The sequence below is a fragment of the Equus caballus genome, chromosome 16 (assembly GCF_041296265.1).
Source record: "Equus caballus isolate H_3958 breed thoroughbred chromosome 16, TB-T2T, whole genome shotgun sequence".
In the NCBI taxonomy this organism is placed as follows: Eukaryota; Metazoa; Chordata; class Mammalia; order Perissodactyla; family Equidae; genus Equus; species Equus caballus.
This window is the reverse complement of record NC_091699.1, coordinates 49,586,609-49,614,307: the sequence shown is the minus strand read 5'-3', so window position 1 is coordinate 49,614,307 and position 27,699 is coordinate 49,586,609. Positions and strand designations below refer to the sequence as shown.

The 27,699-nt window shown below is 38.2% G+C and overlaps 1 protein-coding gene and 1 long non-coding RNA gene across 4 annotated transcripts in view; one reads left to right on the top strand and one right to left on the bottom strand.

Annotated features, from left to right (window-relative positions):
• LOC138918037 (uncharacterized) overlaps nt 1-11,060 on the top strand; it is a 44,728-nt gene extending 33,668 nt beyond the window's left edge. For 2 of the 3 annotated variants that reach the window (XR_011426908.1, XR_011426909.1), the window contains one exon: nt 228-7,263. This is a non-coding gene — a long non-coding RNA (uncharacterized lncRNA). Of the gene's footprint in view, nt 1-227; nt 7,264-10,498 lie in introns of those variants that run through there. The other variant, XR_011426910.1, reaches the window with a different exon arrangement.
• The window catches only part of PRKAR2A (protein kinase cAMP-dependent type II regulatory subunit alpha), a 120,490-nt gene that overhangs the window by 28,152 nt on the left and 64,639 nt on the right, over nt 1-27,699 (bottom strand). Inside the window, exons 3-6 of the mRNA XM_001916256.5 lie at nt 20,495-20,547; nt 17,876-17,959; nt 12,979-13,085; nt 2,005-2,158 (exon numbers count right to left, since the gene is read on the bottom strand). Of these exons, the coding sequence (XP_001916291.1) occupies nt 2,005-2,158; nt 12,979-13,085; nt 17,876-17,959; nt 20,495-20,547 (398 nt within the window). The remainder of the gene's footprint in view (nt 1-2,004; nt 2,159-12,978; nt 13,086-17,875; nt 17,960-20,494; nt 20,548-27,699) is intronic.

The window sequence follows — 27,699 nt, the reverse complement described above, 5'->3', positions numbered from 1 at the left end:
TTCATAATTGCTTGTTGATGCATTTTTATGATGGTTACTTTAAAATCCTTGTCAGCTAATTCCACTATCTGTGTCATCTTGCTGTTGGCATCTGCTGATTATCCTTTCTCATTCAGGTTGAGAATTTCCTTGTTCTTGCTATAACAAGTGATTTTCTATCGTATCCAGGACATTTTGTGTATTATATTATGAAACTCTTCATCTGATTTAATCCTCTCTTTTTGCAGGCAGTCACCCTGTTTAGGTATAGTGTGCATGGACACGTGGGAGTGCATGTTCAGCTCCCCTCTGGACCCCATCGACACCACCTTGGCCGGAAAAGTGGAGTGCCAGCTAGTAATATCACACATCACCTCATTTTGCCTCTTTGCTGCCAGCAACATGGAAGACCAGCTTCCTACTAGTCCCAGTGACATTGTAGGGAGGTAGAAGTAGTTTTTCCTTTGGTATTTGGCTGGAGTAGAATGGTATTATCAAAAAAGGTTTTTCTGTTGTGCTAGACTGTCCTTTTCCTGTTCCTTTGGCTAAAGGGAGCAGGCTTTTCTTGGGGTTGATTTTTGTATGCACCTGTTGGTGAATCTGGGTTGTAGGCTCTTCCAGCAACCCATCTGGGATATATGGGAAGCAAAAAGGAAACCAAGGTAACCCACTGGCATGTCCTTCCTAAGTCCCAAGATCCCTAGCCAGTCAGCCTTCTCCTTTCCATCTTTCAGGATCTTCTTATATTTGTTTGTTGTAATATATCCAGAGTTTTTTAGTTTTAACAGGGAAGACTAGTCAGGAGTGGGGCTATTCCATCTTGGCCTGGACCAGTAGTTGGCATCAATGCATTTTAAAACTGAGTTTATCTTCCTCCATTATTTATTGATCTATTCCTAGTTTTTAAATCACTGGGTCCACAAGTGTGTGATCTATTCTTAAGCCATTGTATATCTCATCTCTCAGAAACATTTTATTTTATTTTTTTGAGGAAGATTAACCCTGAGCTAAGATCTGCTACTAATCTTCCTCTTTTTGCTGAGGAAGACTGGCCCTGAGCTAACATCCGTGCCCATCTTCCTCTATTTTATATGTGGGACGCCTGCCACAGACTGGCTTGACAAGTGGTGTGCAGGTCCACACCCAGGATCCAAACCAGCAAACACCCAGCTGCAGAAGCAGAACATGCAAACTTAACCACTGTGCCACCAGGTCAGCCCCTCAGAAGCATTCTTAATTCTACATCAGTATGTCATAGTAAAGTGCTCTATTATGTCTTTAAAGTGTTATTTCATTTGATGAAATATGTTGATAATTCTATGGTATACATTTAATTCTGCTTGTAAGGTAAATGGAAACAAATTACTATAGATGTCAACATTGTAAAAGTGAAAGTTGGAATTTGAACAAGAGTGTGACTATTTTGTTTAAGAAGGAAGAGAGTTATATATTTTGAAGGCTTTATGCTGAATAAAGCAAGACGGGTTATGTATAATAGAGGATAGGGATCACAGCAGTGCTACACCTAAGACATTCTAGGAAAGTTTACTTTCTTAGAATACGGGCATCAACTTTTCTAGTCATCTAAATCTACTGAATATTGGCATAGACCAATGACCAAATGGATAGCTGAACACAGAGAAAAGTTGGTCCTGGGACAGCTAGAGATGGAAAACACTGTAGGCAGAGGTTTAATTTGACACTTATTTTTCTAGGCTATCTCTTGCATAGAAAGTAATACCCTTTCTCTGTAGTTGTCTGTTAAAAACATAAACAGAAAATGTAATAAGAGCTGACATGACTGCAAAGTCATAAGGTCCAGTCCTTTCCCTGTAATTTGAAGGAAATGGTTTGTTGACAAAGCAATTTAAAGAAATGGAAAAACACATTGGTACAAGACATTTCACAATGTCTTTCAGATAACTGGCTATAAAATACAGTGTGAACCAATAGCCCAAGGACAGAGACCCAGAAGTAAACGAATTAATACCATGCCATGAAAGGGGAACCATTTCTCTAACTCACCAGTCCCCAAAGGGAGCCTTCTGAAGTGGCGACAATGGTAGCAGCTCTTGGGGTGTTGTACATCAGAGCCAGTTCTCCAAAACTGCCATGGTTGTCATATTGACCAACAGAGCGGGTTTGATTATCTTTTGTTACTAAAATATCATAGGTTCCCCTGTAGGTATAACAAGAAACAATTTATTACTTCAAATAATAAATTTAAGAACTGGCAGGTGGTACATGAATAGAAGGTACATGTGATATAAAATGTTGTTATAGGAGAGTTCCAACAGATTTTTGCTAGTATACAGAAATACAATAGATTTTTTCTTCTTTTTTTAATTAAGATTATTACAGTTAACAACCTTGTGAAACTGCAGTTGTACATTATTATTAGTCATGTTGTAGGCACACCACTTCACCCTTAGTGCCCTCTCCCACCCCACCTTTTCCCTGGTAACCACCGATCAGTTCTCTTTGTCTATATGTTAACTACCACCTATGAGTGGAGTCATACAGAGTTTGTCTTTCTCTGTCTGGCTTAGAAATACAATAGATTTTTACATTTTGACTTTGTATTCTGTGACCTTGCTAAACTCATTTATTAGTTCTAGTAGATTTTTTGTAGTACTCCTGGGAATTTCTAGAAGAACATCCGCAAACAAAGATCATTTTACTTCTTCCTTTCCAATCTATATGTTCGCCTGCCCTGCCTCACTCTTTTTCTTTGCCTTATTGCATTGGCTAGGACCTACAGTATAGTATTGAATAGAAGTGGTGCGAGCAGACATCCGTGTGTTGTTCTTGATCTTAAGAGGAAACCGTCCAATCTTTCACCGTTAAGTATGATATTAGCTGTAGGTTTATTATAAATGCCTTTAATCAGGTTGGAGAAAAGTTCCTTCTACTCCTAGTTTGCTGAGAGTTTTTAAACACAAAAGGTGTTGAATTTTGTCAAATGCTTTTCCTGCAGGTATTGAAATGATTGTATGGGTTTTCTTTTGTAGTCTGTTGAAAATTCGGATGTAGAACTGATTAAAATAAAGAAATCAAAAGATACAATCTTCTTTTTTTTTTTTTTTTTAAGATTTTATTTTTCCTTTTTCTCCCCAAAGCCCCCCGGTACATAGTTGTGTATTTTTAGCTGTGGGTCCTTCTAGTTGTGGCATGTGAGATGCCGCCTCAGCATGGCCTCATGAGTGGTGCCATGTCAGCGCCCAGGCTTTGAACCAGTGAAACCCTGGGCCGCTGAAGTGGAGGGCGTGAACTTAACCACTCGGCCATGGGGCCGGCCCCAAAAGATACAATCTTCTATGTAATGACTTCTAGTAATGACTGCTAAAGAATATTCAAGACTGACAAGCATTTGGAGAAATAGGAGCTCTTGATAAATCACTGAGGCAAACAAACTGTTTCAAAGTTTCTGCAAGATAATTAACAACATAGCAAATTACTTAGAGAGCCTTTGATACAGCAATTCCTTTTCTAGGCATTCTAATGGAGATAATAAAGAATATTAAAGAAGATTTAACTGCAGGGATGCTCACCAAGTAATATTTATAACAGCATAAATTACTATTTAATTTGCTAACAATAAGGGATGGGTCAAATATATGTCTATATTCATACAATGCAGTCAATATAAATGATGACATACAGTAATATTGCATCCCATAGCAAACTGCTAAAATAGATTTAAAAATCAGGTCACACAACAATGTATGACCCACCATAAAAAGTATATATATGTAAGTGTAATAAAGAGCCAACTCTATTTTTTTCCTTATTTAAAAGACGAGTTTAATAAATCCAAACATTCTTTTGTCTAGGTGTTATGGACCTGTACAAAGTTAACTTTGAAGAATGGTACTTTTATTTTTTTTACCACCAATAATTTATTTTTTGTCCAGCACCAAACATATGTGCCCCTTTACCCCTTTTGCCCACTCCCCAACCCTCTTCCACTCTGGTAACCACAAATATGTTCTCTTTATCCATGTGTTTGTTTATCTTCCACGTAAGAGTGAAATCATACAGTGTTTGTCTTTCTCTGTCTAGCTTATTTCACTTAACATAATACCCTCAAGGTCTATACATGTTGTTGCAAATGGGATGATTTTGGTTTTTTTTTTTTATGGCTGAGTAGTATTCCATGGCACTTGAGCTGCTTCCATGTCTTGCCTTTATGAATAATGCTGCAATGAACATGGGGGTGCACAGATATCTTTGTATTGTTGATTTCATGTTCCTTGGATAAATACCCAGTAGTGGGATAGCTGGATCATATGGTATTTCTATTTTTAACTTCTTGAGAAATCTCCATACTGTTTTCCATAGTGGATGCACCACTTTGCATTCCCACCACCAGAGTATGAAGGTTCCCTTTTCTCCACGTCCTCTCCAACACTTCCTATTTCACGTCTTGTTAATTATAGCCATTCTGAGGGGTGTGAGGTGATATCTCATTGTAGTTTTGATTTGCATTTCCCTAATAATTAGTGATGGTTAGCATCTTTTCATGTGCCTGGTGGCCACCTCTGTATCTTCTTTGTAAAAATGTCTGTTCACATCCTCTGCTCCTTTTTTTATTAGGTTGTTTGTCTTTTTGTTGTTGGGTTATGAGAGTTCCTTATATATTTTGGAAATTAACCCCTTGTTGGATATATGATTTGTAAATATTTTCTCCCAGTTGGTGAGTTGTCTTTTCATTTTGTTCATGATTTCCTTTGACTTGCAGAAGCTTTTTAGTCTGATGTAGTCCCATTTGTTTATTTTTTTCTTTTGTTTCTCTTGCTTGAGTAGACATGCTTTTCAAAAAGACGCTGCTAAGACTAATGTCAGAGTGTACTGCCTATGTCATCTTCTCGGAGTTTTATGGTTTCAGGTCTTACATTCAAATCTTTAATCCACTTTGAGTTAATTTTTGTGTGTGGTGTAAGATAATGGTCTACTTTCATTCTTTTACATGTGGCTGTCCAGTTTTCCCAAAACCATTTGTTGAAGAGACTTTCCTTTCTCCATTCTATGTTCTCAGCTCCTTTGTCAAAGATTAGTTGTCTGTAGATGTGTGGTTTTATTTCTGGGTGTTCAATTCTGCTCCATTATCTGTGTGTCTGTTTTTGTGCCAATACCATGCTGTTTTGATTATGATAGCTTTGTAGTAAATTTTGAAGTCAGAGATTGTGATGCCTCCGGCATTGTTCTTTTTTCTCGGGATCCCTTTGGCTACTCGGGTTCTTTTGTTGTTCCATGTAAATTTTAGGATTCTTTGTTCTATTTCTGTGAAGAATGTCATTGGGATTCTGATTGGGATTGTACTGAATCTGCAGATTGCTTTAGTTAATATGGACATTTTAACTATGTTTATTCTTTCAATCCTTGAGCATGGAATATCTTTCCATTTTGTTATGTCTTCTTCAATTTCTTTCAATAATGTCTTAATTTCAGTGTATATGTCTTTCACCTCCTTGATTAAATTTATTCCTACACATTTTATTCTTTTTGTTGCAGTTGTAAATGAGATTATATTCTTGACTTCTCTTTCTGCTAGTTAGTGTATAAAAATGTAACTGATTTTTGTAAGATGATTTTGTACTCTGTAACTTTTCTGTAGTTGTTAATTATTTCTAATAGCTTTCTGGTGGATTCTTTAGGGATTTATACATATAAAATGACATCATTCACAAACAGCAAGAGTTTTACTTCTTCCTTTCCAGTTTGCATACCTTTTATTTCTTTTTATTGCCTAATTGCTCTAGCCAAAACTTCTAACACTAGGTTGAATAGGAGATGCAAGAGTGGGCACCCTTATCTTGTTCCTAATCTCAGACGGATAGCTTTCAATTTTTCATGACTAAGTTTGATGTTGGTTGTGGGTTTGTCACATATGGCCTTTATTATGTTGAGGTACTTTCCTTCTATACCCATTTTATTGAGGGTTTTTTATCATAAATGGATGTTGGATCTCATCAAATGCTTTCTCTGCATCTATTGAGATGATCATGGGATTTTTATTAATCATTTTGTTAACATGGTATATATCACATTGATTGTTTAGCGGATGTTGAATCATCCCTGCATCCCTGGTATAAATCCCACTTGATCATGGTGTATGAGCCTTTTAATATTTTGCTGTATTCAATTTGACAATATTTTGTTGAGGATTTTTGCACCTATGTTTATCAGTGATATTAGCCTATAATTTTCCTTCTTTGTGCCGTCCTTCTCTGGTTTTGGTATCAGGGTAATGTTGGCCTTATAGAATGAGTTAGGATGTGTTCCGTCTTCTTCAATTTTTTGGAATACTTTGAGAAGGATAGGTATTAAATCTTCTTTGACTGTTTGGTAGAATTCTCCAAAGAAGCCACCTGGTCCTGGACTTTTGTTTTTTGGGAGGTTTTTGATTACTGTTTCGATCTCTTTACTTGTGATTGGTCTATTCAGATTCTCCATTTCTTCTTGATTCAGTTTTGGGAGGTTGTATGAGTCTAAGAATTTACCCATTTCTTCCAGGTTGTCCAATTTGTTGACATATAGTTTTTCATAGTATTCTTCTATAATCCTTTGTATCTGTGTGGTATTCATTGTAATTTCTCCTCTTTCATTTCTAATTTTATTTATTTGAGCCTTCTCTCTTTTTTTCTCAGTGAGTCTGGTTAAGGATCTGTCAATTTTATTTATCTTCTGAAAGAGCCAGCTCTTAGTTTCACTGGTCTTTTCTTTTCTTTTTTTAGTCTCTATTTCATTTATTTCTGCTCTAATTTTTATTATATCCCTCCTGCTGACTTTGGGCTTTGTCTGTTCTTCTTCTAGTTCTGTTAGATGTAGTTTAAGATTACTTATTTGAGATTTTTCTTCTTTGTTGAGGTGGACCTGTTATGATATCAATTTCCCTCTTAACGCCACTTTTGCTGCATCCCATAAGAGTTGGTATGGTGTGTTTTCATCTTCATTTGTCTCCAGGTATCTTTTTATTTCTCCTTTAACTTCATCATTGATTCAGTGGTTGTTCAGTAGCATGTTGTTTAGTCTCCACATATTTGTGGCATTCCTAGCCTTCTTCTTATAGTTAATTTCTAGTTTCTTTATAATCTTTTTTTTAATTTAACTTTTAAATTTTTGCTTTTTCTCCCCAAAGCCCCCCAGTACATAATTGTGTATCCTAGTTGTGGGTCCTTCTAGTTGTGGCATGTGGGATGCCACCTCAGCATGGCATGATGAGCGGTTCAAAGTCTGTACCCAGGATCCAAACTGGCAAAACCCTGGGCTGCAAAAGTGGAGCACGTGAACTTAACCACTCGGCAACGGGGCCAGCCTCCTCTCATTTCTGGTTTCATCGCATTGTGGTCAGAAAAGATGCTTGATATGATTTCAATCTTCTTAAATTTATTGAGGCTTGCCTTATTTCACAACATATGGTCTATCTTTGAGAATATTCCATGTGCACTTGAGAAGAATGTGTATTCTGCTGTTTTGGGATGAGATGTTCTATATATTGTCTATTAAGTCCATCTGGTTTAGTGTTTCATTTAAGGCCACTGTTTTCTTGTTGACTTTCTGTCTAGAGATCTATCCATTGATGTACATGGGGTGTTGTGGCCCCATACTATTATTTTGTTGCTGTCAATTTCTCCCTTTAGGTCTGTTACTAGTTGCTTTATATACTTTGGTACTCCTGTGTTAGGTGCATATATACTCACAAGTGTTATGTCCTCTTGGTGCAATGTGCCTTTTATCCTTATATACTGCCCCTCTTTGTCTCTCACTGCCTTTTTTATCCTGAAGTCTGCTTTGCCTGATATAAGTATGGCAACACCTGCTTTCTTTTGCTTGCCATTGCTTGAAGTATCGTCTTCCATCCTTTTACTCTAAGTCTTCAGAGCTGAGATGTGTTTCCTGGAGACAGCATATTGTTGGGTCTTGTTTTTTAATCCATCCAGACACACTGTGTCTTTTGATTGGAGAATTCAATCCATTTACATTTAGAGTGATTACTGATATATGAGGGCTTAATACTATCATTTTATTTCTTTTTTCCTGCTTGTTCTATATTTCCATTGTTTCTTTTCCCTTGTATTTCTGATTGCCATTTCAGCTCGGTGGTTTTCTGTGATGGTTTTCTGTTTTCTCTTCATTTGTGATTTGTCACTCTGCTCTGATTTTTTGTTTAGTGATACCATGACATTTGTATTAAAGACCTCATAGATGAGATAGTCCATTTCTGATAGCCTCTTACCTTCATTAGCCTAAGCAAGTTCCATCCCTTTCCTATTCCCCTTCTGAGTTATTGTTGTCACAAATTGCTCTTTTTCTGTGTTGTGAGTCTGTGACTAAATTCAAGTGTTTATAGTTATTTTTGATGCTTTCCTTCCCTTTGTGTTTTATACTATAATTCAGGGTTTACTGACCTATTCTGGTATAGAGTTGCAATTTTCTGATTCTACCTGTCTATTTATCTCCTTGGTCAAGGTTTTGTAAACCTTTGCCTTTTTGTTACAGGTAGGAGGGGTTCCTTCATAATTTCTTGTAAGGCACATCTAGTGGCAATGAATTCCCTCAGCTTTTGCTTATCTGCTTTTATTTCTTCATTGTATCTGAAGGATAGTTTCATTGGATAGAGTATTCTTGGCTGAAAAATTTGTTTTTCAGTATTTTGAATACATCATTCCATTCTCTCCTAGCCTGTAAGGTTTCTGCTGAGGAATATGCTGAAAGCCTGATAGGGGTTCCTTTGTAGGTTATTTTCTTCTGCCTTGCTTCCCTTAATACTTTTTCTTTGTCATTTACTTTTGCCAGTTTAATAGTACATGCCTTAGAGAAGGTTTTTTTTGCATTGAGGTAATTAGGAGTTCTATTGCCTTCATGTACTTCTAAGTGCAGTTTCTTCCCCAGGTTTGGGAAGTTCTCAGCTATTATTTCTTTGAAAAAGCTCTCTGCTCTTTCTCTTTCACTTCTTCCCCTGGAATACCTATAATCTTTATGTTGCTTTTCCTAATTGAGTCGGATATTTCTCAAAGAATTTCTTCATTTTTTTTAAAACCTAAGTTCTCCTTCTCCACCTGAAGCATTTCCATATTTCTATCCTCTAAATCGCTAATTCTGTCCTGCATAACGTGAGCTCTATGTTTTATGGATTCTAGATTATTTTTTATCTCATTAGTTACATTCTTCATATGCAGAATTTCTGTGCAGTTTTTTTTTTTTTTTTAAGATTTTATTTTTCCTTTTTCTCCCCAAAGCCCCCGGTACATACTTGCATATTTTTAGTTGTGGGTCCTTCCAGTTGTGGCATGTGGGATGACACCTCAGCAAGGCTTGATGAGCGGTGCCATGTCCGTGCCCAGGATCCGAACCAGTGAAACCCTGGGCTACCGAAGCAGAGTGCGTGAACTTAACTACTTGGCCATGGGGCCGGCCCCTCTGTTCGTGTTTCTTTTTTAGAGTTTCTATCTTTTTGGTGAAGTATTCCTTCTGCTCATTAATTTTATTCTTGAGGCCACTGAACTGTTTTTCTGAGTTTTCTTGTAACTTGTTGAGTTTCTTTACAACAACTATTTTGAATTTTCTGTCATTTAGATTGCAAAGTTCTGTGAGTTCAGGATTAGTTTCTGGAGACTTGTCATTTTCCTTGTGCTCTGAAGTGTTAAGAGAGTTCTTCACAGTGTTTGATGAAGTGATCCTGTGCCAGCACATGCGTGGTATTATCAGGCCACAGATTCCATTTGCCATTGCAGGGGGCCAGGCAGAAGCTGTGTTTTCTGATATTCTCCCGTCTCCTGGAAGTTGTGTGGATGAGGCTACTCTGCAATCTTCCGGGCTAGCCACAGCCACTCTGCAGGTCATGCTCACATGGGCAGGGCCTCTGTGCTGGGCAGGTGGGTCGGGCGCCATAGGTAGGGCCTCTATGTTTGGCAGAGGACCAGCTGAACTCCTGCACACTAGGCGGGAGGAGTGCCTATGTGCAGGCCAAGATGCCACTTGGTGGGTCCCATGGGCTGCTGTGCTCTGTAGGCAGGGCACCTTCTGAGGAGGTGGGGTGCCTACTTCCCTGTTCTGTGCTAGGGTGGAGGAGTGTCCACACAGTGGCTGAGCCATCACCACTCAGTGTAGAGATTCCCACAGGAGGGGCCACCCTGGCATACTGGGCGTTTCTGCAGGCTGGGCTGCAACTTTGAAAATGTTCCTGGAGGCCAGGCTGTCCCTGCCTCCTCTTACAGTCACATGTGGCTGCTGTGTGAGGATCTGCAAAGTGGCTCGCTGCTGCCAAGGAGGGGGAGGGAGTGGGGTGCACTTACTTAGTTCCACTGCCTCCTGGGGATCCAGTCCACACACCTTCAGATGTACAGCTGTGTGGATCTCTCAGACGTCCTGCTGTGCTGTGCAGGGAGTCCTCTGCTGGTTTATGAATGTCCTTTTAGTTGTAACTTAAAGGGGAGAGACTGAGGGAACAACTTGCTCCACCATGATGCTGACATCACTCTCCTTAGCTCCATTTTTGATATTTCATTGTTAACAGTTTCCAAGCCCTACAACTCCAGTCCTCCTTCCTCTTCTGTCTCACATCGGGGAAAGCTGATGTGAAAGTGTGAGTGCTCTTTCTTTTGGTGCTGATGGGAAATTCAAACAACACAAGTGCCAGCCCACACACAAGAATACCCCAGCTCCATCTTCCAACTACCATGAAACGCTAAGTTGGTCACCCCTGTTTGCTGTCTCAAGTCACTTTTGGACTCCCTTGAGAGCCTGCCCTGCTCTCCCTAAAAAGCCTCATCTGTGAGTAATAAACCTTTTCATACTCTCTTAGTGTGTGTGTGGTATCATAAGTCCTGACATCTGAACCAAATTTGGGGTGATGGATCTGACCTCAACAGTAAAGCATAGAAAAAAATGGAAGGATACACTCTGATAATAAAATTATGGCTAAATTATTTTCTAAATTTTCTACAAAAAGCCTCCACTTGTCTGATAAAAATCACTAAGTATCATAGGTTACACAAGAAGCACAGAATAAAAATAATCACTCAAGTATCAATTACATGGCACTAACCCTGCTCTCAAGTTATATCACCACCTCCAAAGGCCACATTTTCCCCTTGCTCTGCCATGTGCCCCCCACCAAGACAGGAATCCTAATAGACACCTACAGCCTGTAAAATAAGCATCTACCTGTGCATATTTATAGCTTAAAGGTTGAAATGCCTGTCTACAAAGGGAATGATTTGTTCATTCAAGGGAGCTCACTGCTCAATGAGGAAGCTGACTTGTACTAGGCCTGGTGGAGAAGGCAAAATTAATGAGGCCATAAATGGGGAACATGGAATTCAGAGTCAATTCACATACATGTTTTTAGTCTCTCCCCTAGGAGACAGTAGCTACTTAATTTTGGGAACTACACAAACCATTTCCAGCAGCTGCAAAGAGGTTTCCTAACCTCTCCCACTCAGGTCCTCTTCCAAATAATGGGACATATTTTTTATCATTGTTGTTATCACCATACTATGTAACAATTATCTATTTAAGGGTCTATCTCTCCAACTAGATAATGAGATTTCTGAAGTCAGGAATCATATCTTTTTACTCGAATGACAGTCTTTCTAACTTGTTAATAATCACTTTCCCTGCACATAAAAGATAATCCCTCTCATTTACATGTATAACAAATCATTTCCTCTGTAGACAGGCATTTCAACCTTTAAGCTATGGGTATGCACAGGTACATGCTTATTTTCCAGACTGTAGGTGCCTATTAGGATTCCTGTCCTGGTGGGGAGCACATGGCAGAGCAAGGGGAAAATGTGGCTTCTGAAGGTAGTGATATAACTTAAAAAATTATTCTGTCACTACTTATAGAATTCTATGTAGGAAGCATAAGCATAACAGATAAAAGTAAAACAGTCTTTAAGAAGATATTGTTTGCATCATCTGTCTCTTTAAATAAAACATTTCTTCTAATTATAATAATTTGGCACAGTTATCAAGGGTCCAAAGGTTACCCAAGGAGTGAAAAAGTTTTTTGTTCAAGAACCTGAAAGAGCAAAGGGTCAACAAGAAACGGGACCAACTGAATCTAGTACAGCTACTTGACAGAGATTAAAAGAACCTCAACAATTAGGGAAACAATTGGAAAAATGTGAACAAGGTCTGTACAGTAGAGGACAGAACTGTATAAATGTTAATTTCTCATTTTTATAATTATTCTGTGCTTATGTAATAGAATGTCCTATTTTTAGGGAATATCCTCTGAAGTATTCAGAGATAAAAGAGCATTATACCTGCAACTTACTCTCAAATAATAAAGTGAATGTGGTAAAACATTAACCTGGAGAACCCAGATTTACGAGAATTTTTTATACTATTTGTATAACGTTTCTGTAACTCCAAAATTATTTCAAAAGAAAAAATTTAAAAATAATTAATGGAAGATATCGGGTAAAGCAACATCTCATTGATCTTAAACTCTGGTGAGGATGTTCCTTTCAGGACTGAGAGGGGGTCAGAAGGAGCCCCCCAGGGGACACTAACAGCTCAAGAAGTTGGGCCACACTATGGTGAGCAGGTCAAATCTACAGATTTCATGTCTCCAAAAATGGCTTATACCTGGAACAGAGCCAGAAGGGGCAAGGGACATGGAGGTCAAGGCAGTATATTCATGTATAAAATTACTGGAATTGAAAGATCCAAATGACAATATAGTAGCATGGCTATTCTTCAGGGAATTGCTTCACTTGAACACTGTCAAATAACACGTTTATAAAGCACACCTTGCATATCTCGCCTAATTGTAAAGAAGACTTTCTACTGTGGATAGTGGCAGCACAAGTATGGGTTTTACTGAGGACTCAGGACAGCAGTAGACAGAAGGCGGCAAGCTTTAGGAAGCTTGTTCACCTGGCCCTACATCTTCTCTGGGATGAACAAAGTGTAGGGTAAAGCACTTTCAATAAATCATGAATCTTATTAAGTGTAGTCAGACAATTACAAAGCTCCATCTCCTACCGCTCTATGACATAAAAGTTGTCTCCGTCATCTCCTTGGTCAATGACATGCTCGTCGACTTTGACTGTCCTTTCAAACATAGCATCAAGGACCTGAGAAAGCTGTTCCTGCAGGGTACACACAGGAGAAAAGATGGTTTTTACATGTGCTGGAAAAAAAATGACTATGCTTATCTCAGTCTGTGACTACACAGTGGAAGTCCTCACATCAGACTGTTTCGCTATATAAGCAGAAATCTAAAGGCTATTTGAAACAAATGCTTTCCTGTGACCATTAAGCTTTTTATCTTTATATATACAACATACAGCACAGCTGCCAAATTTTTTGAGGCAGTGTTGTTTTGAAAAAACACTCCATAATTTACACAAAGTTACGTTATCAAAATCATGGTGCCCATTTTCCCAGCCATGCCCACGTGACTGTCCACTATGTCATGTGTAAAGCCATGTGATGCCACCTTCCTACAGGTGTTGATCTTAACAAGATCATCAGATCAAAAGGGTTGGGGGCTGGCCCTGTGGCCTAGTGGTTAAGTTCAGTGTGCTCTGCTTTGGCAGCCTGGGATCGGTTCCCAGGTGCAGACCTATATGACTCATCAGCAGCCATACTGTGGCAGCAACCTACATATAAAATAGAGGAAGACTGGCACAGATGCTAGCTCAGGGCAAGTTTTCCTCAGCAAAACAAAAACAAAAACAAAACTAAAGGGTTGGGACGGCCTCAGAGGTTATCTCATGGTGCAGCACAACAATTGCTTCTGACTAGCCAAGCACATCACTTAACCTCTCTAAGCTTCTAAGCCTCAGTTCGTTCATATGTAGAAAAGGGTTTAATAAATAGTTCCTAACTCATCAATTTTTATGAATAAAGGAGAAAAATCTAAGGAAAGTATCACACAACAGGTACTCAATAAATGAGATGTTATCAGACAGCTAATATTGCTTCAATCATTTATATGTAAAACGTACGATTACTTACTTATCAGTACTATCTGCCATAACCAGAAGGTAACTGTATTGATAAGTATAATGAAAACAAAACAACGTTATTAAATTAAAACAGTGGTTTCAAGTCTAGGGCCAGCGTCCCTCTGTCAAGCAGGGAGATCAGTGACTGTTACGGGGCACTAAGGAATACCAGCTTCCACTCAAAGACACACTTTCTCTTTGGAGGAATGAGGAATGAAGACCTGGCAAGGAAATAATTTTATTCCTGCATAATTCCACGTGATTTAGTGTTCTGTTGATGTGACTGTGCTACTTAAAATAATCAAGAATCACCAAAAGCATCTCTTTAGTTCCTTAGTTCCATGTGTGTTGAATACTGTACAAGTGACAAATACTAAAAGGGAAGGCTTCTATTCATGTGCTATCCATGCTCATGTGGAATGTGAGCCCAGTGTTGCCAGAAATCTGTTTAAATATAGACAATAAATTCAAATTTTCATGTACAATACAGACTAAATACATATATTTCTACCTGGCTGTACCTGGCCTATGGGCTGTCCATTGGCAGCCTCTTGTTCTAAGAAACTCTTCTTATGGCCTAGACTCTTCAAAAACATCAGTGTCGTGAGATATAGAATAAGGTGCCAGGGGGAGCATTCTAGATTAGGGGGAACTAAAATAACACCATGACAACCAAAAGTAACGTTGGTTCAAGATTAAAAAACAAAATAAAAGGCTATAGAGAACTTCACTGGGAAATCTGAATATGGACTGTACGTTAGGTAATATTACACCTATGTTAAATTTCTTGGGTTTAATAATGGTATTACGTTAATGTAAGAGAATATCCTTGTTCTTGGAAAACACATCTTAAGATATCTAGAGGTTAAGAGTCATGATGTCTTAAGCATATTCATAAATGGCTCAGAACAAAAGAAAACACTAGTTTACACGTACTTATATGTGTGTGTAAACACACGAGGGAAAGAATAAATGTGGCAAAATGTTAACGATTGGTCAGTCTAGGTTAAGGGTATATGAGTATTTGTGATACTATTCTTTTGATTTTTCTGTGAATTTGAAAATTTTAAAACAGAAATTTGGAAAATAAATTTTTAAAAATTGAAACAAACACCCTCACCAGAATGGCTAAAATTTGAAAAGACAGACAATATCAAATGCTGGTAAGGATATGGAGCAACTGGGAATCTCTTACATTATTGGAAGGAATGCAAAATGGTACAACTGCTTTTATAAAGATCTGGCAGACTTTTACAAAATCAAACATACACCTACCCTATGACTCAGCAATTTTGACCTCAGGTATTTTACTGAAGAGGAATGGAAAAAAAAAAGCTCACAAAAAGACTTGTACAAAATGTGCACAGCATTATTCATGAGAGCTAAAGACAAGAAATAGATCAAGTATCCATTAACAGACAAATGGATAAGCAAAATGGTATGTTCATATAATGGAATCCTACTCAGCAATAAAAAGGTATGAACTAACATCACCAGCAACAAAACACATTGACATCATGGACCCCTTGATATGATACTCTGAGAAGGACAACATAATTTCTGTGGTAGTCTGGCCAAAAATATATAACCATATTCCAATCATGAGGAAACATCAGACAAATTCAAATTGAGATACAGTTCTCCTCAAAGTGTCAAGATCATGAAAGACTAGGAAGGACTGAAAATTGTCACAGACTTAAGGACACTAAGGAGAAATAACAACTAAATGCAATGTGGGGTTCTGGCTTGGATCCTTAACCAGGAAAAAAAACATTAGTGAGAAAACCAGTGGAATTTGAATAAGGTCTGTAGTTTAATAGTATCGTAACAACATTAATTTCCTGGTTTTAATAACTGTACTATGGTTACATAAGATGTTAATATCGGGGGAAGCTGGATGAGGGGTATATAGGAACTCTGTGCTATTTTTACAACTTTCTTGTGAGTCTAAAACTAGCTCAAAATAACAAGTGAAAAAAGAAAAAAGAAAGAACTACTGATATATGCAACAACATGGATGAACCTCAAAAACATTATGCTGAGTGAAAGGAGTCTTGCACAAAAAAGACTCCTACTATATGAGACTGTATGATTCCATCTGTATGAAATCTAAGAACAGGTAAAATTAATATATTGTAGAATAAACATAAATAGTAGTTGCCTCTGGAGGTGGGGCAAGAATTGATCATGAAGGGGCATGAGGTCACATTTCGGGCTGGGGGCAATGTTCTATATCTTGATAGAGGTTTGGATTACCTAAGTGAATACACTTGTCAAACCTCAACGAATGCAAACTTAAAAGTTGCGCATGTCGCTGTACGAAAGTTTTACATTAAAAAAAACTATGAACAAATACTGAACTCTAGTTCATGATATACATGCCAAAGTATTTAAGGGAAAGTACACTGATATCTGCAATTTACCATGAAAGGCACGCAAAAAAATAAAATGGGCTAATGCATGGGCCAGCAAACAGCTGCTTGTTTTTATAAATAATGTTTTATTGGAACATAGCTACACACCCTTTCATTTACATATCATCTGTGGCTGCTTTCCTGCTACAATAACAGAGTTGAGCAGTTGTGACAGAAATATTTATTATCTGGTTCTTAAAGAAAAAGTTTGACAAACCCCTTTGCTGAGGGATGGGTAGCTGGTACATAAGCAACAAGCATAGTAAAATGTTAATGTTAGAGTTAAGGCAGTGGATAAATGCATATTCCGTATAATTCTTTCAACTGTTTCGTTTGGTAAAATATTAAAAAATATAATTAAATCTGAAAATTCAGTTATCATTTTTTAACACTCAAATGGTATTCTCCAAAACTAAGAAAACTCTGAATAGCAGATTGACATAGCACCTTCCCTTAGAATATATAATGGTATAAAATTTACAAGGGGTTTTATTCACAGTAGAGAAAGAAACAAATCCCCTTTCCATTGATACAGATGGGTCTTCCAGGGAAAACAGCTGACACAGACCAGTATTTCTCACAATGAGCCTTTCCTTGAGCCCAAGGTCCTTGTTTTATTCAGCCTCAGACTAAAAAAATCCTAATTAAAGTTCTGGCTATTCCTATAACCACACAGCTACCAAACAGACTGGCTTATAGACACCAAGGATGGTTAATTCTCTTGACTGATATACCATGAATTCATGTTTGATCGACTAGATTCCCAGGAAGGGCTGTGGGGATATCTTCAGAAGACTTATTTGCAGGAGCTGGGTCGTAGGGGAATTCTAATCCCATCCTTCCTGTTTCTGCACATTCTAGGATTCCCCAGTAGGCCCAGCACCTCAGCCATTCATGTGGCTTCAGTGTGTGGCCCTCAAAGCAGAGAACAAACAGGAAATTTGAAGATTTTTCTGTCCTCATCAGGTAGCCCCTACTCTCTATCTCCACCAAGGGAGGGAAGACAGGCCCAGGCATAGATCCTTGCTGGGACCCTGCAGATACACAATGCTCTGTGTATACCCCATGCCTGAGATCTTTGCCAAGAAGTAATCACAAGAGGTGCCCCATACCTAGGATCTAAGAAGCAATCACACACTTCCAGTGGGTTAAGCGCTACTGGTAAAAGAGAACTCCACACTGGCATCTTTGGAGAAAGGACTCTGCAGTATAAATTCAGATGCTCCAAACTAAGCCAGGGTCATGTAAACCTGAGCATTTCCTTTCAACATGAAATTGCATGGTCATCAAGTGGTATTGTCTTGGAGGAATTACCAAAGCAGTTCAGAGAAATACTAAAAGTCATTTGAAAAGCTCATTATGGGTTACACTGGTCAACACAATGCAAACATTTGTTAAGCAAGATGAATCTAAAGTTTTATGCCTCACAGGGTTGTGGCTAAGACGCTAAAAACTATTTAAATGACAAATAGGAAAAAAGCTAAACGACAAAAATATTTTAAAAATCAATGTTACCTCATCAAGATTTTTGAAAAGGAGAATATCTTTGCAAGCTTCCTGAAGTCTGCATCTCTGTTGATCAGTTTTAGGATGAATCACCTGCCAATCCAAATAAAACCAGGCAATTTTTTTTATTCCATTTTAAAATCTTACTTCACTTACAAATTGTTATATTTCTTTCTCCTAAAAACTGGGAAAAATTAAAAGCATGTTTACTTATAATTTTAATTCTATACAAATACCAAGCAGTGCCCTGATCGTGGAGGTGCAATGTGACAGAGGGTGAAGAGCACTCAGCCTGGAGCTACCCCACTGGCTGTGTGACTGGCAGCAAGTCAGCTACTCCTGGGAGACTCAGAGTCCTCATCTGTAAAGCAGAGGGTTATAGATTTGCTCATTCAATAAATATTAAGCACCTACTAGATACCAGGCACTGTCCTACCTCAGGGAACACAGTGGCGGACACAGACATAACACCTGCTCTCACATTCAATAAACACATAAAATATGTCAAAGAGTGACAAGGTTAAGGAAAAAAATAAGGTAGGGAAGGGTGATAAAAAGAGTGTGTGAGAGAGAGTGTATGTGTGTGTGTACACGGCCAGATGAGGTCTCACTGAGGTGACATTTGTGTAAAACTCTCAAAGAAGTCAGGAAAACCTGAGGGAGTGAGTCATAAGGATATCTCTGTGGGAAGAGCATCTCGAGCAGAAGGAACAGCAAGTGAAAACAAGGCCTTATCATAGGTGAAAAGCATGTCAGAAATAAACAGCAAACAGGTGTGACTGACGCAGAGCAAGGGGAAAGATTAGAAGGAGAACAGGTTGGGGGTTTGGGTGGGGTGATGCCCAAATCACAGAGGTGCTGTAGGTTACAGAACTAGAATTTTTTCTCTGGGGACACGGGGCAATTTGAGGGTTCTGACTGAGGAAGGAAGGAGATCTGACTAATGTTTTTAAAGGTTCACACTGGCTGCTGAGTGAAGAACAGCTTAAGGGAAGCAAGAGTGGAAGCCAGGAAGCCACTGCAATTATCCCAGTGCCAGATGGTGGTGGTTAGGACCAGAATGGTAGTCATGGAGGTGTTGAGAAGTAGTGGAATTTTGGATGTGTTTTGAAGACCGAGTCCATCAGATTTGCTGAAAAGTTGAATGTGGGTATGCAAAAATGAGAGGAGCTGAGGGTGACCCTAAAGTTTTGGGCTTGAGCAACTAGAAGGGTGGAGCTGTCACAAATTGAGTTGGGAAGACTAGGGTGGAGAAGAATATTTAAAGAAAAATAATCAGAAGCTCATGTTAAGTTTAAGTTGTCTATGCAAATCTAAGTGGAGATGGCAAGTAAACAATTGCTATACAAGTTAGAATTCAAACGTCAACAATTTATTAGTAGCCATGGGAGTAGTGATATCTACAAAATTAGAGTTATCAAAAGGGTTAAATGAGTTAATACATGCAGTGTTTAAAACACTACCTGGCATTTAATAGGCACTCCAAAACTATTACAATTATTATAGATAGTCAATAAATATTTATTGAACTAAATTGAATAAATGTTCATCGAACTAAAAAGAATAATTATTGCTTGGTATTGCCGCTATAATTGAGAGACCTATCAAGCTCCTTCCTAAGTATTGTCCTCACCCTAAAAAAAAAGGGTACATCATTTAATCTGGTCAGAAATAACAGATGTCAAAAGTGTTAAATATTTTAAATATGTGATATTAAAAAGTTAGTAAAAAACTGTTTTAACTTTCAAAAGTCATCAAGAATTTTACAATATCCAGAAAAACTTTTTTTAAAACTACATGTCTATTATATTCACACAATGGTAGCATTTTATTACTAGAATAGTTCAGAAATGTTTCATAGGCTACTCATTTTAAGGTATATTTGAAAGATCATTCAAATTTCTTTTATAACATCAATCTTTTAAAAATAACTGTTCATATTTGCTTTCATAAAAGTAAGTTGTTATGTGTACAGAAGTTTAAAAACCTCAGTTTTCTAAAAAGCACCCAAATCAACCATAGTCTTGCTACAACCACTGTTAACATCTGGGATCTATCCTTCCAGAAATAACTCTTTGTATAGATAGACAGACAGATTTTTTAAATTATGTCTTATTTTATAAAATGCGCTATAAAACATACCTCATATAAGCATCATTCCATGTCATTAAACCCTATCATTTCCAATGGCTGCAGATTCTCTCGATTCGAATGTACCATAATTTGGCCCCGGTAATCACCTATTTGGGGTCATTTAGGTTGTTTCCATTTTTTGCTATTACAACACTACAATGATCTCTGTTTGTACATTTTGTTAGAGATGAATTCTCCAGTAACTGCTGTGTCAGTTGGCTTGACTATGTTTAAGGCTCTGACAGCTCCAACCATAACCTTCTTATCTCCTCAACCTTCTTACCATAACCTCAACTTTCTTACCATAACTTCAACCAATGCTGCTTTCATTCTTCTTAATGTCTGTCAACATGTTAGATAAAAAATGGCAACTGGCTGAGATTTTAATTTGCATTTATTCTAATTATCAGCATGATTAGATCTGATGTGTTGAGGAAGAAGGGAGTGAGTGGGGAATAAAACAATTCTACCTAACACCTCTGCTGCAGTTCTTACCCTTGGATCAGTATCTTCCTCCTCCTCATCAGGATTATAGGTCTCAGCACAGACTAAATTTGGAGAGAAAAAATAAAGAGAAAAATGAATAAAATAGATGTGTGCTTTTACTAGAAAAATAGGAAGTAAACAATTTTCTTTTAGTCACTGTTTTCTAAAGCTGTGATGATTTTTCTAATCCCTTCTTTCAACTAACAAATATATTAAGTACCTACTAATGCCAGGCATACTTTTAGGTGCTGAAAAGCTAGCTCTCTAGGGATTTGTAGTCCCAGATAGGAGAAAGATGATAAATATATCATCTACTAAATCCTTTTGTAGTGGCAAGGACAAGCAAGGAGGTAGTGTGTCTACTGAATTACAAAGCAGGTGTGGAAAACTAGAAGGTACAATGTATGCAATATAAACATATGCAGTAATTACGAAAAGAACTAAAATAGCTTAACATCATTATGTACATGAATGACTTAAAAATAAGAAGGAATTTTAAACAAAATAAATACCCTACGTCAAGCTCTTTTCTTCATACAATATTATATAAATCTAAAACCAACCTGATTTTCTTTGTAGGTAACCTCTGTACTAATTGTCTGCAGGACTTGTCTTTGTCGTAATTCAAAGACTTAAAAAATATTCAGTGCACAACTGTTTATAATAGCAAAATATCAGAAATGACATAAGTACCCATTTGAATAACATAGCTGTAACAAAGAATAAGGAAAGTCTCCATGGGCTGATAGATAGTGAGTTCTAGGGGGAAAAAAGCAAAAAAAAAAGCGAGGTGAAGAAGAGTATACCTAGTATGCCATCCCTTCCATAAGAAAGGACTTTCATGAGAAAGAAGGAGAGCTAAGAATGGGGGTGGGGGGGTAAATATACAAATACGAATATATACATAAAAAAACTTTTTTACCCTTTTATTTTTCCAAAAGGAAACAAGATAAACCAGAAAGTAATTAATCACCCATAAGTTGATAACATAACCACAGAGAAGGAAACGAGAGTTATTTTAAGTAGTTTCTGAACACAGTACTCTGACCGTCCACCCTGAGTGGGATATATTCCAACAACAAAAAAAGAACTGCTGTTGGTAGTGGTAGAGCAATTCTGAAACTCTTCTGTGTGTATTACAGTAGTAAGTAAATAAGTAAACACACAGGTGTTTTTTACTGGGAAGAAGAGAGATACAAATATGGAAGAAAAGAAGGATTAGAATTGGAGATGCCAGTACAAGTCGTGATTTAAAAATCTTACCCTTAGGTGTTAGTGGCAAAGAGACAACGAATTATTTGGGGAATAAAAAAGTTAGTGTACTCACTAACAAAACTGTTTTGCCAAGAATGATCTAGATGTGATCACTGGTGGTGCCCAGAATGTAGCAAACCTGTTTCTTCTTCATAATACAGCCACTACAGCTGGGGAAATTTTTATTCTAATAAATCCTTAATTATCTGCAATGGCCATGTGACCTAGGGTGATTTACTGCAAATCTCCATCTTCTCTTCTACATAACGGAGCTAACAGTAGTGATTCTCCCTCTGAGGACTGTCATAAAGATTCAAATAGACAAGTGCCTGGGACACAGAAAGGATGAAGTAAATGCCAACTCTTTGAACCATTAGTATTATCACTTCTGTTCCATTTGCTCTGGTTTTCAGGAATATTATTATTATCTTGGTTCTACTCTCTAACTCAGTTCTTTCAAGAACTGTCCTTTCTTCAAGGCTGCCCTTCATCACAGATTTTGCCCGTAACAATTTTACTTCGCTTTTTTTGCCTTCTCTGTGTATTAATTCCTGCTTATTGAGTTTAGTTCCCTTATAGTCTTTCCTTGTTGTCAGCATTAGTGCAGGGAAAAATAGAAGGCAGCAGGAAAAGAGGAAGACCAAATATGAGATGGACTGTTTCCATAAAGGAAGCCACAGGCATGAGTCTACAGAAGCTGAGTAGGGCTGTTGAGGACAGGACATTGTGGGTATCACTCATTCATAAGGTCACCAGGAGTCAGAGCTGACTTGACCGCATGCAACCACAAATACTCTTTCCTTACCATACCCATTTCCCTTTTCATCTCAGTCTATTCTTTCCTTGGCTTTTTACTCAGAATTCATAAAGGCAATGACTTTCTGCACTTTATGATCATTTTGTAGTGAACTTTTCTAATCTTCATACCTCATTTATCCTTAATCGGCTAAATTCATTCATAGGCCCTATATTGTTTGTTAGGGTTTATTTCTTGTTTGTTAGTAGGCAAGGAATATAAATGGTTCTTGATCCTACACTCAATTCATTTGTGTGATGGCTAAAAAAACTCTATATATCTAAAACTAGAGGATAAGCCGATACATATTGCTTTCAATTTAATTCCTGGTTTCTTGGAGACACTTACCCAGTGGAGCCCTGGTCTAGCTGCATCCCAGTTTCTCCTTCCTCATTGATTCTCTGAACTAATGGAATACCTGAGAAATAGTGACTGCCAACATGTCCTATAGATAGGACTCCCTTCCCTGCCCTGCCTACAGTATTCTACTTGTGTGGACGACGTCTCCTGTGCTGTAATGCCATCAATACTCTGCCTGTCCAATAGGAACCCAGTATCCTTAAATAGATAGAGAAAAATTACGGAGAAGGGAATAAGATGACAGATACCATTCTAGTCCCTAGAACAGTATCAGGTAATATTCTGCAGAAAGGGCTACCCAGTCCCTGGCTAGTGAAGGCTTTGGGTAGCTAAACCAGGGAAGTGACAAGCGGGATGTAGATAATGACTATCTTTCTCCAAGCCATTCCTGTTTCCATAAGATGAGGTCAGGATGTGTTTATCTCCGATCCGTCCTACAGATTAAGGCAGACTCCTTCCTGAGTTCCTAGACATTACTGCTGCCACTTTTTGAATCTTCATAGGTATTTTAGTAGGAGACTGAAGACCCTCAAGCATTGAGGGCAGCTAACCAGACATGATGTTTAAATTGTGAGCCTCTTGGTTCTCTGTGCTCTCGATTCATTTTGTTACTATTAGCCCAGTTTTCTAAACTAGAAATTTGGAATTCACCATGACTTCCTTCTTTCACCTCTCATCCAATGAATACATCAAATTCTACTTCAGAAATATTCTCATATTCGACCTTTTTTCAGTCTACTCCAATTGCTACTCCTTGGTCTAGGACTTCAAAATGTCTTCTTAGGGGTCGGTCTGGTGGCACAGTGGTTAAGTTTGCACACTCTGCTTCGGCAGCTGGGGGTTTGCAGGTTCAGATGCCGGGCGCAGACCTAGCACCACTCATCAAGCCATGCTGTGGCAGCATCCCAAATAAAACAGAGGAAGATCTGCACAGATGTTAGCTCAGGACCAATCTTCCTCACACACACCCCCACCCCCACCAAAGTCTTCTTAGAAAAATACATTTAAAAAGCCCTCACTTTGGAGATAGATGGGTACATTGGTATTATTATACTAACTTCCTGTACTTTTGCATATGTATGAAAATTTTCAATTAGAAAGTTTAAAATAATAAGTCTTCAATGATGAGACTGACAAGATTTTACCGATAATGACACTTAGTTTTGGGCTAGCTTATTTCCAGGCTTGCTTTTCCTCTGATTTTAGAGGAAAGTATTTTAGCAATTTAGCTCATTTTTATATTTTTAGACATTAATGTAACTGAGGCAGCAAATGTCATAGTCTTCAATTCTTAAAGTACAGCACTATGATTTAAACAAAAGTAGTTATTTTAATTAAAATTATACTTCTATTTGTAGAAAAAACATTGTCTTTATTTTTCAAACTGGTTTTGAATTTTTTCCCTTTTCTTTTGAACTCTGGACTCATCTTTCTTTGCCCTCTTCTTCTATTTACATCCAACCTCTCTCTTTGTTCCTGGTTCTGATCCCAAATTACTTTTTCTCATTTTCTATATAAAAATCCATTTTTACATGCTATGTGATTGTTGCCCCTTATGGTTCTAAACATCAGGGAGCTTAGTCAGTGTACAAGTTGCCTGGGGGAGGCCCAGAGTCTGTGTGATTCCTATGTAGCCTCAAGAACTACACTGAGTGTCATGAGATGCTCAAGACCTACTGAAAACGAAAACCTAAAAGTCCAGCACAGTCCCTTGAGGGAATTGATTTTGCCCCAGTTCTCCAGCAGATGTCACTAGTCAGTAAAATGAAACCGTATAAAGTAACAATAGATTATCCAGCACAATTTCTTTTCCCAAACTTTAACAGCGCTTCCTTCATCCAGAAAGTGAATCATTAAAATGCGCTTGTGAGAGACAACCCTTTCATTTCTACAAAGAAATGAGCACAGATTCCAGTCACAGGCCTGAAGTCCTGTGCTACCCTGCCAGCTCCCACGTAGAGTTGATATAGCCTAGGTGTATTTGTCAGCTTGGGCTGCCATAACAAAGTGCCACAGACTGGGTGGCTTAAACAACAGAAATTTATTTCCTCACAGTTCTGGAGGTTGGAAGAAAGATCACGGTATTGGCAGGTTTTGTTTCTCCTGAGGCTCTTTCCTTGGCTTGCAGATAGCTGCATTCTCACTGTGTCCTCACAAGGCCTTTTCTCTGTGAGTGCACTCTTGGTGTCTCTTCTTCTTATAAGGACACCAATCCTATTAGATTAGGGTCCCACCCTCATGACCTCATCTAATTTTAATTACCTCTTTAAAAGCCCTATCTCTAAATATCATCACATTGGGGTTTGGCCTCAAAATATCAATTTGAGGGGGACACAATTTAGTCTATAACAATGGGTTTCTAAGTTATTTTAAGCAATGCTTAGTAATATTTCAGCTGAAGATAGCTATAGATGGAAAAAATACTGAATACTGTGAAAGGATATAGACAAAATAAGTATTTAAGTACATTGCAAGCATGTAAGCCCTAAAAGGCATGGATATCTGGTGAAGAGAACCTGTCATGCAGAAATGTGTGACTGACGTGGCATCAGATTCTCGTAGACTGCACTGTTGACTGTATCACACTCATCACTAGAGTCAGATACTCCCTGCCTAAATGTGGCATGATGCCAACACACAAATTTCTGATTAATGTACTTTGAAGCTTCAACACATATTTAATAAATGAAAGGGGTTTTTTTCAGATGAAGTTCTTTAATTAACAGAATCAGACTAACATTTCTAACTCAAAGACAGTTAACACTAATTTAGGACTATTTCAAGAAAGCTTGCCTTTAAAGAATTTATGAACTCTCTTCATTTGATGTATTTATCACTTGATGTAGAGGGACTGTTCTGCTAGAACTTGGAACCTGGAAGGCACAGCTTTTCAATTCCAATTGTAGTGCTTTGCAAGGGAGAGGCAGCATCAAGAACGGGAAGAGCCCATCTTTGAAGATACACACACTGGGGTCTAAGCTTGGATCCAGCTAGCCCTCACCTGCTATTTCTCAATGTCTCCAATCCTTGGTCTCTTCAGGGGTAAGAGGTGATAACAATACAAGAACCATGTAAAGGGTTAATAACAGAAGGTGATATTTAAAACACAGGGCCGGGCTCACAGGAGACACTCAACAACTGCTGGCTCTCCTATGCTGCTTTACATTCCAGATTATTATTCAGTCAGATACCCTGAGTTGTTGAGTCTCTTCTGCAGTCTTTGACACAGCACATATCCTCACACAACTGGTTTTTGTTGAAGTCTTTGGATCACATCAGGAGCCCCAATCCTCACCTCTCTTTCCAATATTATCTTATCTCCTCCCCTACAGCCAGAGTAGCCAGGCCCAGTTCATTCTCCTTCGAGTCTTAAGGCATTCTACCACCTAAAATGCATCCTTCTTGGTACTAGCCAAATAGTAACCATGTTTTTCAACTTCCAGTGCAATTTCTGCCTCCCTCCAAGAAGTGTTTCTTGATTTTTTTTAGCCTAATTTCTCCTCCTGATTCCTGATCCCTTCTGTTGTTCCTTCCTTCCATTCATCTATCCATATTTATTGACACTGTTCTAAGTGTTAACTATACATCAATAAACAAAACAGACAAAATTCCCTGCCCAATTGGAACTTATACTCTAATATAGGGAACTAGATAATAAATAGGATAAAAAGCTAAAAGAGATAAACAGATAGATAGATAGATAGATAGATAGATTGGTAGATGACAGATAGAGCAGGCACTAAGGAGAAAATAAAGTAAGGGAGCTAGGTAGTGTGCGTGTGTGTGTTGGGAAGGGAGAGGATTTTACATAGGCCTTACTGAAGGTCTAAGTGAGAAGGTGTCTCTCAAAAGGTCTGAAGAATTTGAGTAAGCAATCCACAAAGATAATTTTGGTGAGATATGGAAGCAAAAGTCTGATTAGAATGGGCTCGAGAGAGAACAGAAGAAGAGAAACTAGAAACAACAAATATGGACTACTCTTTCAAGGGGTTTTCCTGTAAAGATATGGACAGAAAAAGGGTGGTGGCTGGAAAAGGAAGAGTGGTTAAAAAAAGTTGTATTTTTTAAGAAGGGAGAGCCAACAATGTTTCTTTGCTGAGAAGAATAATCCAATTGAAGGATAAAGACTATACAAGATAAAGCAGAGGTAACTGTTGGAAGGATGAAGGGATGAGATCTAGTGTATAGGTAGACACTGGTCTCATAGGCAGGTGAGGAAGGATAGATGTGGTGGTGGGAGTCTACGGAAATTCTCTTCTGTTGCTTCTCTTTCCTTAGTTAAATAGAGAATAAGAACATCTCCTAGGAATGAGAATGGGAAGGAGGTATAAGTTTTGGGGGAGAGAAGGTATGAAAGACTTATCTAGGAGAAAAGGAGAGTGAGAGAAGCATGGACACACAGTATGATTGCTGGCATCAAGAGCCTACTAGAAGTTAACGATTATAAACAGAAAGTAAGATCAGTCAACAGGGCTGTGTATTTTCCTTAAATCAAGTACAGCTGTGATGTAGACATATCCTAAGCAGAGAGGTGGGCTTAACCAGAGTATGGTTTAGCCAAGCAAGCAAAAAAGGAAAAGCAAGTTGAGGGGTATGTGCCAAGATGTGACGCTAATCACTGATCGAAGATTTTAAGGTGAGTAAAGAAGTGAAGAATAGTAAAAAAGGAGGCAGGATCAATCAGTTGTCAGGGTTGGAGTAGGACAGCAAAGGAGCACAGAACACACCAGGTAGTGGTAGGAGACGGGGATCATTGATTTAGAGCATGAAGAGTTGTCATGCTTGTCATATGAGAGTACAACCA